We start from the raw sequence: 18,715 nt of genomic DNA, 5'->3' as shown, positions 1-18,715 counted from the left end.
TGGTGATGAGTATTCCTTTTGAATAGTCTTACCAGTCTTCACTATGCAGGCATGCACAGAAAAGAGAAGTTACTTTGGTGTAATGCTGTAGAGTGAATGCTTCATGTGAATGCATGATTCAGCACGGCTTACAATTTTAAAGAGAAATGAAATGTCGCTTTGTTTAATAACTAAATTGCAGATAAATCCTTTTACATGAATGTGGATGGGAAAATTGACAGTTTGGTCTACATTAGCAAATGTATTTTGAAAATACTATTTCACAACAGTTATCAATATACCTGTGCTCCGCATTTAGTTGTGCAGATGTAACTCTTTTAGAAGGCTGTATTTTCCTTGGAAAATCTTTTACTTCCACATTTGAAGAATTACAAGGAACTTATGAATTCTGGTTATTGAGCTTTCATCCTGAAATAGCAAGGCATCTTTACAAGATAAATAATATGTCAGACTAGCCTACAACCACTACCGTTTACAAGGACAAGTGCAACAAATACATAGGAACACTATCCCCTGCAGGATCCCATTCAGGCTACTCATTATCCTGACTTGGAAATATATTTTTCAGTATCACTGGGTCAGAATCCTGGAATTCCCTCCCCAATGGCATTGTGGGTACTCACACCAAATGGATGACAGCACAGCAAGAAGGCAGTTCACCACCACCTTTGAAGGATATCTGGGATGGGCAATAAATCATAGAATCCCTACAAGGCCACGCTGACTGTCCGAAGGGCATCCCATCCAGACCCACCCCACTACTTTATCCCTGTAAACCTGCATTTCCCATGGCTAACCCACCTAGCCTGCATGTCCCTAGACATAATGGCCAATTTGGTGAAAGTGAGGACTGCAGATACTGAAGATTAGAGTCGAGTGTGTGATGCTGGAAAAGCACAGCAGGTCAGGCAGCATCCGAGGGGCAGGAGTATCGACGTTACGGGCAAAAGCCCTTCATCAGGATGCCCCGATTCCTGATGAAGGGCTTTTGCCGAAACGTCGATTCTCCTGCTCCTTGGATGCTGCCTGATCTGCTGTGCTTTTCCAGCAACACACTGTCAACAATGGTCAATTTACCATGGCCAGTATACCTTAACCTGCATATCTTTTGACTGGACCAGACAGCAAAGCCTGCATTCTAGGAATGAATTTTTATAAAGCCATTTGGCCCTTAATGTCTGGTCCATCATTCTCTAAGATTGTGTTTGATTTTCTACCTGAACTCCACCTTCATCCTTCATCAGGTAACTATTGAACAATATATTGTCTCAGTTGCATGACACCGTGAACTTTTGCTAAAAATTCTGTCTTATGATTCTGCCCTACTAGTTATCTAATGACGGAGCAGCACTCTGAAAACTAGTATTTCCAAATAAACCCGTTGGACTATAACCTGGTGTTGTGATTTTTAATATTAGATATAAACAAGTGGGTTCAAATGAATCTCTTGAAGATAAAGAATGTAGGAGCATTCTTAAGAGGAAAATTAGGGGGTGCAAAAGGGGATATGAATATCCTTGGCAGATAAGGTTAAGGATAATCCAAAGACATTATGTAAGCTCGTTAAGAGAATAGGGTTCCTTAAAGATCAAAGAGGTCCCCTGTGTGTTGAAAGTCAGGAGATGGGACAGATACTAAATGAATATTTTGAGTAAGTTTCTACTATGGAGAAAGAAATGAAGGCTAGAGAACTCTGGGCATTAAATATTGATGTTTTGAAAACAGCTCACAATACACAAGAGGACATGCTGGAGGTCTTAGAAAATGTAACGGTAGTTAAATCTCCAGGACTTAATCAAGTGTCTCCCAGGATGTTGTGGGAAGTTAGGGAAGAAATTGCAGGACCCCGAGCAGAAATATTTGTATCATCATGCCACCGGTGAGATGCTGGGGGCCTGGAGGGTGGCTAATGTTGTGCCTTTGTTTAAGAAAAGATGTAAGGAGAAGCCAGGGAACTATATACCTATAAGCCTGACATCTGTTGTGGGTAAGCTGTTGGAAGTGATTCTGAAGGGTAGAATTGACATGCATTTGGAGAGGAAAGGACTGATTAGGGATAGTCAGCATGGTTTTGTGTGAAGGAGATCCTGTCTCACAAACTTGATTGGGATTTTTGAGGAAGTTACCAAAAGGGCAGAGGGGAAGATGTTGTTTATGTGGACTCGAGTAGACATTGTTTATATGGACTTTAGCAAAGCCTTTGACAAGGCTCCACATGCTAGACTGATTAGTAAAGTTACATCATGTGAAATTCAGGATGAGCTTGCCAGTTGGATACAAAACTGGCTTGACTGTAGGAGATAGAGGGTGGTGGTCGAGAGTTGTTTATCAGGCTGGAGACGTGTGACTGGTGGTGTTCCACAGGGATCAGTACCAGGTCCACTTATGTTTGTCATTTATGTCAACAATTTGGATGAGAAAATAGAAGACGTATAAATTAATATGTTTATGGGTGACACCAGATTTGGTGCTATAGTGGACACTGAAGGTTATTTAAGATTATAAAGAGATCTTGATAAATTGGGTCACTGGGCTGAGGAGTGGCAGGTGGAGTTTAAGTTGATAAATGCGAGGTATTGCATTTTGGTAAAACAAACATGGCAGGACATATACAATAACTAGTAGTGCTCTGGTTAATGTCTTTGGACAGAGACCTACGGGTTCAGGTCCATAATATTTTGAAATTTGTGTCATAAGGAAACAGGGTGGTTAAGAAGGCCTTTAGTATGCTTGCCTTCATTGCTCAGACATTTGAGTTTTGGAGTTGAGAGTGTGGTGCAGGAAAAGCACAGGAGGTCAGGCAGCATCCAAGAACAAGAGCCCTTCATCAAGCTGCCTGACCTGCTGTGCTTTTCCAGCACCATACTCTCTACTCCGATCTCCAGCATCTGGAGTCCTCACTTTCTCCTGTTTGAGAATTGGAATTGAGGCATCATGTTGAGGTTGTACAGGACATTGGTGAGGCCACTTTTGGAGACTGTGTACAGTTTTGGTTATCCTGTTATAGGAAGGATATTATTAAATTGGAGAGGGTTCAAAAAAAGATTTATCAGGATGTTGCTGGGAATGGAGAGTTTGAGTTATTAAAATCAGCCGGATAGGCTGGGACTTCTTTCGCTGGAGCATAGGAGTTTGAGGGGTGATGTCACAGAGGTTTATAAAATCATGACGGGCATAGATAAGGTGAAATGCAAGTGTTTTCTCCCAGGATAGAAAGCATATTTTTCAGGCGAGAGGAGAAATGTTTTAAAAAGGACATGAGGGGCAACCTTTTTACATGAGTAGTGTTGGATGCAGGTACAGTTACAACATTTAAAAGACATTTGGATAAGTATATGAATCAGAGGGATATGGGCTAAATGTAGACAAGTGGGACTAGTTTTGTTTGGGAACATGGTCGGTATGGGCTCATTACACTGAAGGGTTTGTTTCCATGCTGTATGGCTCTTATGACCCTGTGGCAGTGTGTGAGATCGGCTCATATCCCCTTCATTTCATAAATGGCCAGCTGGACAAAATTGTTCAGACCTTGAAGCAGGCCTTAAAGGTTTCACAAGGTGAGGGGTTGCTAGAACAGCGACTCAACAAGTTTATCAGCATGCTTAAGATACCACATGCAATGACCCGATGTCCTTAATATTGAAGCACCAGCTGACTTATTGTGACTAGAAGAGACCAGAGAGGTGGTAGAGCAAAATCAGGTAGGACAGATGGCCAGAAGGGTAAGAACCTTAAGCTCAAAGATATTTCAAAGAGGAGAAACTGTGTTGGTTTGAAGTTATACATCTGAGGAAAATGGATCCAAGTGGTGTGGCTCAAACATGATTGTTGCTATATATGAAACATTATAGGGATGCACTGGTCTGGAGGAGACCTGTGGAACAGTTGTTGCCTCATCCAACTGGGGGAAGTCCCTCAGAATACAGAGCCCGAATCATGTGTCTCAAAGTCAGGGTTGGTCATTCCTGGAGAGGAAGCAACAGCTGAATCACAGGCAACAACAGGTCATTAGAGAAGGACACATCTGTGGAATAACAGGAGCTTGCGGAAATCTAGGAGACTGCATTAGAAACAGTTCCTGAGAAGAGGAGACATTCTTCCAGGAACTAACACTCTCCTGAGTGATTAACCATGTTGATATAGTCTGTGGACAGAATGTCTTGTACAAGTGGGGAGTGGTTGTTTTTCCATGGTTGCAATGTTTTTGTAAATATTCCTGACTACATACACATGTTGGCTAAAGAGTCTGTATAATCTTGATAATTGTTATTTATATATATATATATATATATATGTATATGTATATGTGTATGTGTATATGTATGTGTATATGTATATGTATATGTATATGTGTGTGTGTGTTTGTTCATGCAAGTTTTAAAATAAAGGAGGTGGGCTGTTCTGTATTTGGAGGTGCTGCCCCTTTAAGAGAGCTGTTTCGGTAACCAGGAGGGGGTGGAACTTGGGTACAGTATAGAGCTGGCTGTGGTGGTGTGAGCACAGTCAATAAAGTGTTCTTGTTCAGATTTGCCATTTATCTACCTGGTGTATAATTCCGGGCTCCAAAGGAAACACCAATATACAATCTTGGGGTCCTTGAGGCTCTTGGGACAGTGTCTATTTTGAGGCACCTTACTGCTGCCCACTTCCTTGATCACCTCTATCCTGCATGATTGCAGGAGCCAGCCTACTGCCGTTGTGCTTGGGAAATGTTGCCTTGTTTTGTCTTTCTAGTCTTGAGATAGGACCTCCAAAGAAGATGCAGTGTGAATAGGTAACAGGACACACTTCCAACATCTCCTTTTCATTCTTTTTGTTCAATGAGGGCTCAGCAATCAGTATACTTGGAGCTGAGATGCTGGTGTCATGGAAAAATGTGCTTCACTATAGAATGGTTTCCAATCTCTAATAGATTATTGGACCATTCATTCTGCATGTGAGTCTGAAAAATTAAGATTCTGCTCAACATGCACTAACCCCTATGGCACTCTACTCAATAATCTCATAGGATAGATGTCATGATTACTGTCATTTTTGAAATATTTATCAAAGTCCTATATAACAGAACACTCCATTATTTGTGTGCTTTGTGATATCGACAAATAATTTGAGTAGGATCTGAGTTGTGACTGAAATAAAGCCAACAATTCTATTGGAACTTGTGGACCACATTTGCTGCAATAGCACTAGAGATGAAATATTAGTTATATGGCTATACTGGAGAATTGAAATCATTTTCTTTGGAGTACTGAAAGCTATGAAGAGATTTGATGTAAGTGTTTAAATTATAAAGTGTTCAGATACAATATATGAAGTGAAAGTTTTTCCAAACATTGATGGGTCTAGATAGCACACATATAAGGTGGTTGACTAAAGAACCAGAGATGGCATGAGGAAAAACACATTTAAACAACAAGCACCGAGGAGTTCAAATGAACTGTGAGATAAAGTAGGGCATACAGATTCAAAAGTATCTTCGATAGGGAAATTGGATGTCTTTTTAGGAAGATGGAGTGAGTGGAAATAAATGCATTGCTGTTTGAAACAAGCATCGATGAAGTGGAGTAAATGGTTGTGTTGTACTACTGTGTTATTGTGCTTCTATTAAATTTGCTGACATTTATAATTTACAGCAGAATGTTAATTTGCACCAGGCACATGAACACTGGCTACATCAGCAGGCCAAAGGTTGGGCATCATGCAGCTAGTAACTGATCTCGTGTCTTCCCAAAACCTGTCCACCATCGACAAAGCTGAGATCAGGAGAGTGATTGATTATATTCTGTCCACCTAATGAGTGCAGCTCCAATAATACTCAGTAAGTCTGACTCCATCCAGAAGTCTGCTTGATCTGCACCCTATCTATCATTTTAAAGTCAGGAGTGTGGTAGAATACAGTTGGATGCAGTTCCAATAATGCTCAAGAAGCTTGACAAAAAGCAGCCTGCTTGATTGGCACCCCATCCATCATCATCAACATTCTATAAGATGCACTGCAGCAACTCTCCACGGCATCTTTGACAGCACCTTTCAAATGTATGACTTCTACTATCTGGACAGACACAAAGGAGGCAGATAGATGGAAGTACCACCACATGCAACTTCCACTCCAATCATGGACCAGCATGACTTAGAAATGTATGATTGTTCCTGCACTATCCCTGGGTTAAAATCCTGGAATTCCCTGCCTAACAGTGCTGTGGATGTCATTCAACCCAGAGGGCTGCAGCAGTTCAAGATGGCATTAAGAGATGGTCAATAAATGATGACTTAGCCATGATTGTTCATATCCCATAAATAAATAAATTTGCTACCTCCATCAATGTGTTACTAAGGCTGAAATAACTGCAGCAATATTGATATGCTGACTCCTGGACAGCACCTCAAAACCTGCAATGTTTGTAAGTTCATAAGATATAAGAACAGAATTAGGCCGTTCGGCCATCGAGTCTGTGCTGCCATTCAATCATGGCTGATATGCTTCTCACCTCTATTTTCCTGCCTTCTCTCCATATCCCCTCAACCCATTACCAATTAACAATCTGTCTAACTCCTCTTTTAAGTTTACTCACTGTTCCAGCATCCACTGCACTTTGGGGTAGTGAATTCAACAGATTCACAACCCTTTGGGAGAACTAGTTTTTCCTCAGCTGTTCTAAATTTGCTATCCTTGATCCTAAGACTCTGACCTCTCATCCTAGAATACCCCACAAGACGAAGTATCTGCTCCAGATCTAGCACCTGGAATAATAAGGGCAGCATATCCAAGCCTACCATCTGACAGTTTCCATCCAGCTCTCACACCATCCTTCACTGTCACTTGATCCAATATCAGAACCCTTTCCCTAACACCACTGTGGGTGTAACTACATCAGATGATCTGCAGATTTTGAGGATGATGACTTAGTACTGCTCTCTGGACATTAATTAGAGTTTGGCAATAAATGCTGACCTTACCGGTGAGACTCGTGTCCTCTGATCCAGATCCATTCGTTCACTGTAGCCTGCATTATTTCATGGAGCAGATGGCCTCAAACATTTCAATAAAACATGCCACTTTCACTTTAAATTAAGAGCCATCAGAGTTGTTTGATATTAATCCATGGGATAATTTGATGCAGGTTTGCGCAATGCTTTTAAGCAAATTGTTATGAGGCATTTCTGTACTCCGCAACAGAAATTCATTGAAAAGTAGAAAATGTAACGTTTGTTTTTGGAATTTCTTCAGTCAGGTTTCCACTCTTGCCTGAGAATTGGAATTACCCTTTTCAGCAGCACAAATAACACCTTATTTGATTAAAGGAAATGCCCCTCTAACTTTGACCTTTCACAGCCATTGATTATTGTTGGTCCATCTTCTGTCACCTAACTGGGGAAGAATGCTTTTGCCTGGTTCTGTTTTTACTTAGCTAATCGCAGCCAAAGAATCACCTGTGTATGCTTCTCTTGTTTACCCTACAATGTTAACTCTTGTGTTTCTCTCAGGTCTTTCTCAGCTTCTTCCTTTGTTTTATTGCCATGCTTCCCTTTGGCAACATCATCCATGAGTACAGTGTTAGTTGTCATATGTGCACAAATGGCATCTGGAACTATCTCACACCAGCACCTCAACTCTTCCACTGTTTCTAAAGTACTAGTCCGTTGTCTGGTAACCACTCCTATATGAGCAGACATTTCTCAATTGGAAAGAATGAAGCTATTGTCTTCAGTCCCTGGTACAAATCTCGGTCCCTACTCAAGAATTCCAGCCTGCCCCCTGACAGCTGATTTAGGCTGAACTCAAGTATTCAGTCGGAGTGTAATATTTCACCTTGATATGAACTTCTGACCACATCTACATGCAATACTCAGGCCACCAATTTCCAAATCTGTCACATCATCCACCTGCATGCCTGCCTCAATTAATTTGCTGCAGAAACCCTAGTGAGTCTCTTTGTTACCTCCAAACCTGACTCTTCCAGCAGTCCTCCTGCATCGATCCTTTGTAACCTTGAGGTCATCTAAAACATTTACTCTCCATAGGTTGCAACATTTCCTGTTATCTATGGTGCTCGCTGATGTACATTGATTTCCGGTGAAATAACGTGGTAGTTTTGAAATTCACAGCCTTTACATCTCCCCTTGGCTTTGCTCTTGCCTGTGTCTGTAATCTGCTCCAGTTCTGCAGCTGACCAAAATATCTGCATTCTTTAATTCTGGCCACATAAGCATTTCTGATTTTAATTGCTCCACCGTTGGTAGCCATTCCTTCAGATGTACAGGCCCTAAGTTCTATAATTCCCTCCCTAAATCTCTCCATCTCTCCCCCCATCTTCAACAAATGCCATTAAAAAATCAGCCTTGTGTGCTAATATTTCTTGTATCGAATTTTACTTTTGAGTCTATGAAATACTTAGGGATGTTTCATTTGTAAAGGTCCTTAATAATTACTTGTTGCTACTGCTGCTCCCTCACCTGAAGGGTAAAATGTGGCTTTGGGCAGGACTTATCTTGAAAATATCATTTTAGAAAATATTGCATATAGGTTACTATTTCAGGAAATCATTGGACAATTTGTTTCTATGATAGTGTTTTTGTTTAGACATTACCCTTCAAGGGGAAGGTCAAAATCATAATCATTAAGAAATGTATAAACAACTATTGAATAAGTTAGTTCAGTTTTTTGCCACAAAGTCTCCTTCAGTTTTTAGATTGCATTGGGGAAAAAAATCAACTGAAGAACCATCACTGTCAAAATTAAACTGGCAGTTGAGAGGAAATGATTAGCATACTAGAGCACTTGCATTTATCAATTAATTTGAACCGATGCCAGATGAAGTTGAGCAAATTTGTTCATCACTTATGATAACTATCCATAAAAGAATTTGTGTACAAAAGCAAAGAATATCCATGTTAAACTCACCACTTAACATGGTTTTTAACGCCTGTTTCTTTAACAGCAATGCGTAATTCTAAAAGGAAAATGAGTGAAGGTAAACAACTCCCATTAGACCATTGTCTGCAAAAATTGAAGTTGCAGTCATTTACAATTTCTTTTTATTTGGAAGATGGTGCATGATCTCGGGCAATGAAAAGAGGTTAGAGGTCTGTGAAGCTTATTTTTTTAATTTTAATTTTTCACTCTATTGGTTAACATAATGCCAAAGTTACATTCGTATTTCAAAAAGGCTTATTTTAGGCTAATTTTACCATTCCTCATCCTTTTTTTTTTCCTAACTGATTTTCATAACAAGTTGAAAAGGTTGAATGTGGATAGGTCTTTTTTGTTAATCACGATGTTGAAATAGTTCTTATATCAGCTCAAGGAAATGAGCAAGATAGTCCAATGAAGATGCACCATTTTGTTTGTCTTCCTCCTGTAGGAACTTTGTTTGCAAGACTTTGTATAATCCCTTGTTAACAGTTGTTTGCAGGAGCAAAGTCAAAGTCAAGAATTCTGCATCTTTGCAATCAAACATGATTGCACTGCAGCATTTTGTGTGACAGTGATAACCAGTAGGCAGAGATAATCCTCTGAATTTGCGACTGACCAATGACTGCAGTTATATTAAATATATCCTCAGACTTTTGTGGTCACCAAAAATAGATAATTGTCATTTCATCCATGAGTTACCTCCTATGAGGCTTTAATTTGAAGTTGCCAAATTTAGCATGTTGCCAATGTAATTAAAATGAGAAGCATTGTGTGGAAGCATTTAATGCAAGTGGGAATAAATTGCAGTGTTTATGGACTGTGTAATTATGCTACTGCAAAATTCTTTCTTCCATTTAGCAGGGCTGTTGTCAATTATGGTGACAGCTGCTTGAAATCAGGAGCAGTATGTTATGTAAAGCTCTCTGATGGGGAACTCCTTTGCAGTGAATCATTCTATTTATCAAAGGTTTACTTTTGTAGATACCAACAGCCAAACTCAGAAATTCAAAGAGGGCTTAATGAGATTCATGAAGATGAATACAAGATTCCATCCTCATATCCTGTGTCCATACCTGTGCAAACTCCCCATTTGCAAACTGTGAAGCCTCGTGCATCAAGGTAGGTTTCCTTTTCTTGACTCGTCTGATTTTGTTGCATTAGGTGATGATTGTTATAATTTTTACTTTTCTGTAGTACAATACTGGTATTTAAGTACTTTAAAAAAAAACCTGTTAGCTTGTATTGAAAGCTTGATGAATACTGTGCACTGTCTAGATTCTAAGATAACAAGTTCGTTATAGATAAACAGCAGGCTACAAATAAATAGTTTGTGTTTAAAATATAAACCTCCATTTTAAACACTCCATTTTCTTCAGTTTCCTGATGCTGAGAATGTTGAAGCTTTGCTAAGGTATAATTCCAAGGGTCACTGTTACCGCACCCAAATGATCATTATCCTTTAAGTTGCAATCAAGTGTGTTACTTCAACTCTTTTTTTTGACTGGTGGTTTTCTCCCTGCCATGTTTTAGGTTTTGTCCTTTATCATGATGCATTTGTGAACATTTTGCCTTTTAGAACATAAACTTGTTAGCTCAAAAATCTCAATGATCACTGGGGGGCTCTTCCTGTCATGCTAAGAGGCTATTGGGTTCCTTTCAACGTTAACCAAACTGGAATCCACATCTGCTTGGCAGCTCTAGGAGAGGAAATGTAATTTTAATTAAATTAAAGTCTGATTTGAATAATTCACTATTGTGATCTTTTCATTGTAGACATTTATGTAACAGTTACTCACTTCAAATTGGGCGAACAAAATCTGAGAGTCGCAATTACATTTGAACAAGTCACAACTATGAAATACATTAACAAAGTTCTCTCTACTTTTGTTAATGTGTCTGCTGTTTGGTTTTTCGCAGACTTACATATTTTTGCTTTTATGTTTCTTTAACTGGTACGTTTTTAACCAAGACTACTTGTTCATCAGTTTTGGTGCATCCCAGAGGGTTAACTTTTGATTTGCAGTTGACTGTGTGAGACTGTTGTGTTGACAGTAAGTGCCATTAGTTGGATAGTATAAGAACTGCATTTCGTTTTGATATTAAAATCTCTACTTTAAAACATTTTAAATTTTCTTTGTAGTATATGCACCATGAAAGTTCTGGTTAGAAGAACTTTAATGTTGAACTTCTGAGACTTTATTGAAATGATTTCTTACTCAGCAAAGGTCAAGATCAATTCATTATATGAATCCAACATAAATATGGACTGCATCAGTGATACTTTAGTCTGAAATTTATTTTTTTAATCCCCAATCAAAGATGCAACTAAAGCAGAGGATGGAGAATCAACATGTCCTTCAACTGTTGCAGCATGGCGCCAAAGTTAGATCTAATTTTGACTTGAATTCATTCGAGTAGGCAGTGTATATGCCCACATAGATAATTAATATATATTTTTACATATGAAGGTTTAAAAGGCTTAAATAAAACTTATTATTGACTTATTCTGAAAGCTTGTTTATATTTTTAAAGGTTTCATAGATTTTAACTTTAACCATATTTACAGAATGTTATCTGATCCCTATTGAATGAGTGCTATGAAATGAATGAATATTTAAAAGGGTAGTTTAATCCAAAATGTTTATTTTACCATAAGTAGATAAAGTGTATCATCTCCCAACAAATTTGAATTTGCACTGAGTTGAGAGGACAGAATACAAATCTGTTACAGTTACTCCTGTAGATTTTGCATTATAAAAGAAAAATTAGCCTCTTCAGTCCTCCCTGTACTTATTGGCTTCTGATTCTCCAAAGTCTCACTCTCCCAATTCCTGTCACTTTAATTTTTTGTTCTGTTTAATTTTTCCAGAGTATTTGAAAATGGGCAGTGTGCTAATGGAATACATAACAACACATCAGAAGCAAAGAAACCTAAGGCACTGGAAATGGGTAAAATACATTTGATTTTTGGCTTTTTATATTAAAATTATTTTAAGCAAATAAGTTAAAATAAACAATTATTAGCCATAATACAATTGAAGTTTCAAATACAGTGAATGTAGCTTGCTTCTAAAGATGTGAACCTTGTATTTGGTTTCACTTAAATATTACCACCTGTTCTTAATTATTATCTGTAATGTTAATACCTATTCCAGTTAAAAATATGATTAACATTTTATGACAGAATCATTTGTTTTTAATAGTTATTTTAAGAGTATCTAGAATTGAAAGATAGACATGGCCATTGTGATTATAAAGCTGTCCTCCGTTTTCATAAAAGCCCATTATAGTTCACTAATGTCCTTACGGGAAGGAAATCTACCATCCTTATCGCGTAACAAGCCCCTGCACTTAAGAGCAGTTAGTGATGGGCAACAGTTGCTAGCATTAAGCACATCACTTGAAAGAAATTATTAATAATTTTACTGTGCACTAAATGGAAAAATAATGTCAAGTTCATGATGGTTAACAAACTTCTCTAGCCTAGCGACATTGACAATTATCCCTTCAGTTGTCCTGCTCAAGTTCTGGAGATACCTCACCTAAAGGCACTCCATTAATCTCGCCTCCTTTAGGATACTCTTCAAGACCTAACTCGTTGACCAAGCATTTGGTCATCTACCTGAAAATCTCCATATGTGTCTTAATATCAAATTGTGTTGATAATGCTGATTTGAGGTATCTATGTACATTTTGCAACATTAAAGGAGCTCTGAAATGCACATTGTTGTTTCATATTTATTGAAGTTTATTTATTACTTGGAATCAATAGATCATACAATAATAATTTTTCCCTGCTGATCATTCAGTGCCCTCTTACTGTCTAAAGTAAATTTAGAAGTTGCTCATTTTAATTCACTGATCCAAGAAATTGTTTCTTTCTGACAGAATGCCCTGTGATTATGACATCTTAGTTCCTCTGCTAGCTGTGTAGTCTAGATTACATTATTGATAGATACTTAATATAACACTGACCAAATAAGTCCTTTTAGAATATATGACCCCAGTAGAAAATTCTGATTGGCCATTGGGATCATGTTCAACAACAAAACGATGGAACGTATCTTTTTTTCTCTTTACAAATTGTTGTCCTTTCTCAATTGTTCTTAAAAGCTTGCATATTAAGGAAAATTGTTCTCTGTTTGTTCCAAAGTTTGTAGCTGCTACATGAGAGTTGGTTATCATGTACTGTTCATCAAAATGTTCTGTGTTTTCCAAAGAAAACATGTCTGACATGATTGTGTGACACTAAGCTTGTGTTCAGTTTTCACACATCAAATTTCAGCCAGAGCAGCAATTGTGATGCTCACTTAGCCCCACTAACCTTGGGCTAGTGTGCAAGAAAGTCAAATTGGGGTCTCCTTCCTGTTTCTTGTACAAAACCCCATTGGATTGGATGTGTGATCACATGACCAGGCTCAACATTGTTATCTTCTCTGGTTCAGTAGTCTGCTTGCACACTCATTGTAGGCTTCTGCAAAATAAGTAGTCACGGTGGAGGCAACTAATGGAACTATAGTCTAATTTGACACTAACCTCTTAGGAAATGAGGAGGAAAAACCTTTGTATAAAATTGCAAATGAATCAAATATGTTTCTGGTATTTCCAGATGATATTTTTGAGATGCCAGTTGTTCCAGCCCCCGTACCACCAGCTCGACTTACGGCAAAAGACAGCCAAAAACCCAGCTGCTCCTCTCTGAACAGAACACCCTCTGATTATGATCTTTTAGTTCCTCCTCCAGGTATAGTAATTTTGATGACAATGCAATAATAGGGGCTTAACATCATGACTCCTATTATGACTAAGTAAATGTTTATTTTCAGAATGTAAGACAGGCAGAAAAAAATCAGATTATTGGCAATCTTGCTGTTGTTGAATGGACCATTCCATTTATTAAATGTCACAAGAATTACTTCCCATTCTATTGAAATTCATTCTGTGAGAATTATTTGATTCATCCTCTTACCAATCTACTTCTTATTTTCACACTGACCAGGCTGGAAAAAGTTTGCCAATAGAATTCTCCTAAATCTTCAGACCTTAAAGTGAAGACAGAACGTCTGGTTGTGAGAGTTCTGAGGGAGGGTCACCTCCCTCAGCAATTTCTGTTTTTGTTTTTGGTGGTGCAGGTTTGAATGTCTGTTTCCTGTCCAGATTACCTGAGGTTCAATGATTCCGTGTCCTGCTCCCATAATGCTAATGAAGTTCTAGATTCCTAGGTTGCTTACTCTTGGCCGTTCATGGATATCAGTTGGGGGTCAGTCAGTAGGATGGAGATTGCTGGAGCTCTGTCCTGGCTGCAAAACTGCAGTATCTATCCTGTAGTAACCTGTTATGGTTATAACACATCATGCAACTTTCCTTCCAATCAAAATGCTTTGAAGCAACCTTACTGGTTTCATTCTAAACGCCAGTGTGTGAAATATGCAACTCCTTCACAAACAAATAACACAAAATCTCTCTTCAGCCCCTCAACATTCTGTAAAGTAGAAAAGGCTGAGCCAATTTGTTCAAAACTTAAACACTTCTGACATTACATTTTTACTTACATTCTGCAACATCCATTAAAACAAATACAGCAATTAAATGGTTAAATCAAAACAATTATAGAGATGCGGTTTAAATGATCATGGTTTAAACGAAGCACTTTAAGTTTAGCGTTTAAGCAAAATAGGACTTGCTACCATTCTACAATCTTTTTTAGGATTCTTAAAATTCAGAAACTTATTTGAAATTAACTGCAGGGAAAGTGTTTTGCAAACATCAATGCAGAAATACATGGGTGTTTTGCTTTTGGTCAGAGAGCCATGGAAACAATGAAGCAAAAATAAACATTTTAGAGAAGGACAGAAAGGCATTAAGTATGGATGATAATTTTTACATTCACTTGAGGGTACTGCTTCTGACAAAAGTAACAAGACAGATTTTCTTTGTGTATCTTGGCTTCAGTGATTCCTGAATAATTAGTGTGGCCTGTCAAAGCATTTAGCCACATTTATGCAGCTACCATAATGGAGATACTGTTAATTTTTAATTCTATTCAGTAATCTTGTGAAAAAGGTGTAAAGGTTTAATTTTTTTTAGATGCCAGAGAACATGTGTATTTATCCAAGTAGGTCCAAAATCAAACATCAGCTTTGAGATTGATAACTAATTGAAAAAGGAAATGAGAGCCTAGTTGACTCTACTGGATTGTAATACATTCAAAGCAATTGTTAACCTACATTTTTATTTTTGAATAAAATGAACAGTTAAAGTTTGGTCACTTTTTAAAGCAATCTTTAACAAACAAGTTTTTAAAATTTGTTTTCCTCACCAATTATTCCCCTTGTATTTCTGTCCTCACCATCTCTCCTTGGCACTCAGCTGGATACAAATTCTTGAATAATGGTCAGTCTCTGTCTTCAACATGAGTCTTGATTGTTAGCATGAATTTCTGGAGTGAAGTGCATCACTCAGCCTTCCAGTACTGTCTACATATGTTCGGTTTCAGTAGCTGTGTTGGGTGGCAGTGGTGTTTTACCTATCTTGGGGTGTTAATGGAAATTTTAGATTTATCTGCTTATATCTGACTTGAGATTAGTTCACACAACACAGATTGGACAAGATATTTATGACCCTTTCTGAAAAAAAACAAAAAAAAAGCTATGACTCCTTCTGATCTTTATTATTCAAATACTCATTTGTCAACTTGCTGAACTGTTAGGTTTAGGAGGATTTTATTGTAACATTCTGTTACTGTTCATGTTGAATGTTTGTGAAACATTGATGTACAAGGTGCAGGAATACAATTGTTCTGATTAGAAACTCACCTTTGTAAAGTACAGAAATTTATTTTTCCTGCTCAGGCTTGTATTATAATTGTTTGAAGAAAATAGTCGTGGCATGATTTAGAAACTATTCACGATTAAGGAAAATTATAATTGCTAGGGATCTGGGAGTCCTGGGAACCCAAGCACAAAGCAAGAAAATGGGAGAGACTGGATCAGCTATGACTGTATTCACAAGAGTTTAGAAAAATGAAGGGAATTCTCATAGGAACCTGTAAAATCATAACAGAACTATACAGGATAAATGCAGAAAGAATGTTTCTGATGACCAGGTAATCCAGGTCAGTGGTGTGTTTAAAGTTATGGTGTCGGCCATTTTGGACAGTGATGAGAAGTTCCTTCACCCGGAGAGTACTGAGCCTGTGAAATTCTCTTCCATAGAGAGGGGTTGAGGCCATAATATTGGAATGTTCTCAAGAAGGAGTTGACATAGTCCTTTAGCTAAAGGAACAAAAGGGTATGGGAGAAAGCAAGAGCAAGAACTGAATTCAATGATCAGCTAGATCATATACTGAATGGCAGAGTAGGTTCGATGGGCTAAATGGCCGATGCATTTAACTTTCCATGTTTCTTAAAAAAAAAACTCAGGTCAGCAATGGAGGAAGACTGGTAGGAAAACAAGCTGAACATTGTGAGTAACCACCAGAATGTTGACTTTTGTTCGTGAGTTTTGAAAAGATTTGTAGCTCAGGTTGAGCTTCTGGATGTAGGTTTGCTCGCTGAGCTGAAAGGTTAATTGACTTTTGTGTTTTGCTCTAGGCATCCTCCCCATCTGATCCCTTGCTCCTCTCCCTCTGAGAATAGGTTAAAAACCACCATATTTCAGCCTTTTTATTTCTGACAAAGTGTCATATTGAACTTGAAACATCAATCCTGTTTCTCTTTCCACAGGTTTGGCTAGACCTGCTGATTTTCTCAAGCATTTTCACTTTTCATACCTGAACATTTGCTGTATGCTTCTCAATTTTCTGTCTTTAAGGTCCTTTGATTTATGCTTTGCAGAGATCAGCAGTCTTTGAGCACTTTTGCATACTGTCGTTTCAATTCTTGCAGTTGCTTTAATGTTTGGGACTACAAAGTAAGCAGTGATCAGATAAGTCACATATACCCTTTACAGCTAAAGGGATTGAAGGAGAGAAAACCTTGCTCTTTGATGAACCTTCCTTCTTGCTTACCTACTCCTGCACCACTGAAGTCAGTTATAGCATTCCTCTTTCCATCCTGCCTGAGACCTGCTGACAGTGCAAAGGCCAAGGATCAGATTAGGGTGTTTCATACTTGGAATCAGTGCTGTCGAGTTACCCATTGAAGCATGTCTGGAGTCCCAGAAACAATAATCCTAATTAGTTTGAACATTGTCTTTATACTTTATTTAGTCTGCCCTCCTGATTGCATGTTCTTGTTTAAACAAGAATGCTGATACAAGGTTGTTTGGCTTTCTGTGGCTGCAGCATCTGCAACTAAATTCAGTCAAGTGATGATGAGCACAAGTATTTCCATCATTTATTTAAATCATTTCATTGTCAGTATATTTTCCTGGAATAATATCAACAATGCATATATGGTAAATATTTTTTAAAAATCATAATTCCTTTCAACAATTTGTTTCAAGCAATACCATGCTGGGTTTCTTTTCAGTCCCATTGTAAGGGATTACAGATTCCCTCAAAGTTTGATATTGTTTCAGTTCCTTTGAGGATTACACCTTTATTTGGCTGTAATGATAGATGCTGACCTCCCTGCAAAGTCAATCTATTTACTAGAGTAATACTTGGACTGCAAGAATTAAATTGCAGAACTCATAAAACATAGTCCCTAAAATTTAGAGAATGAGGGAACAACTTGATAGAAGTTTTTACGATATTAAGGGGATCTGATAGGATAGATTAAAAAAAAGAGATTTTGCTGCTTGGTGTGTTTAGGGTTAGGTAACATAGCCTATTCATTAGAGCTAGATCTGTCAAGGCTAAAGGTGAAAGGCACTTGATGCTTGTGAATTAATTTTAAATTGAGGAAAGTGCATTATGGGGAAAATATAGTTGTATGTTACTAGGGCACTCATTCGTCATCATATTACTGAATGGCACCATAGACTACAGGAACCTAGCGGGCGAAAGTGAGGACTGCAGATGCTGGAGATTAGAGTTGTGACTGTGGTACTGGAAAAGCACAGCAGATCAGGCAGCACCCAAGGAAGAGGAGAGTTGATGTTTCAGGCAAAAGCCTAAAATTCCTGATGCAGAGCTTTTGCCCAAAACAGTGACTGTCCTGCTCTTCGGATGCTGCCTGACCTGCTGTGCTTTTCCAGCACCACACACTCTACAGGAACCTATTGACCTACTCCTGTTCCTGAAAACATTTTGAGAAACATTGAGGGAGAAATTTTGCAGAATGCTGCCTTTCAACTGTGCTGATGCAGGTTATCTCTTGGGGCCTGCTCAGAATTGCATGGATAGATTATGGAGGTAGGAAGGCAAATGAAAGTGTGCTGTGGTGGGCAAGAATGTGATAGCAGCAGCTAATTCTTAGAGGATCCAAATTATCGTCAATTAAAAAAAAACTTTTTCTTTGATCTCAAGTCCTCCTTCATAAGGAGTGTTAATTTGACCATTGGAGAGTTGGAAAAAGTAATGTGCATGTGAAGGAAAGGTAATGTGAGAAAAAACTCTCATCATCTTTCCTTCATGTGCACATCACTTTTTCTAGTGCTAATCTCTTGCCTTTTCCTATGTCCCAGCACACCGTTTCCATCCAAATAATCGGCTAATGCCCTCTCGAATGTCTTAACTGAATCTACATCCACTACGTTTTGCAAGGATTACATTTCATAACCTATTCCCTGGAAAATGTATTGGTTGGAGGGTCAGTTGCCAATTATTTGAATGGAAATGGTGTGCCGGGATATGGGAGAAGATAGATTAGCATAAGATAATAGAAATCGTGCAGGTACAATGAGCCAGATGACCTC

General features: G+C 38.3%; 1 protein-coding gene across 2 annotated transcripts in view; it reads left to right on the top strand.

The window, feature by feature from the left end:
- cblb (Cbl proto-oncogene B, E3 ubiquitin protein ligase) overlaps window positions 1–18,715 on the top strand; it is a 194,427-nt gene that overhangs the window by 161,080 nt on the left and 14,632 nt on the right. For both annotated transcript variants that reach the window (XM_043701075.2, XM_043701074.2), the window contains exons 12-14: window positions 9,896–10,033; window positions 11,784–11,863; window positions 13,524–13,658. In XM_043701075.2, the coding sequence (XP_043557010.1) occupies window positions 9,896–10,033; window positions 11,784–11,863; window positions 13,524–13,658 (353 nt within the window). The remainder of the gene's footprint in view (window positions 1–9,895; window positions 10,034–11,783; window positions 11,864–13,523; window positions 13,659–18,715) is intronic.

The sequence above is a fragment of the Chiloscyllium plagiosum genome, unplaced genomic scaffold, assembly GCF_037043375.1.
Source record: "Chiloscyllium plagiosum isolate Xiang-an unplaced genomic scaffold, Cpla_swu_hap1 HiC_scaffold_12, whole genome shotgun sequence".
Classification (NCBI taxonomy): Eukaryota; Metazoa; Chordata; class Chondrichthyes; order Orectolobiformes; family Hemiscylliidae; genus Chiloscyllium; species Chiloscyllium plagiosum.
This window is presented reverse-complemented; position numbering and strand designations above follow the sequence as displayed.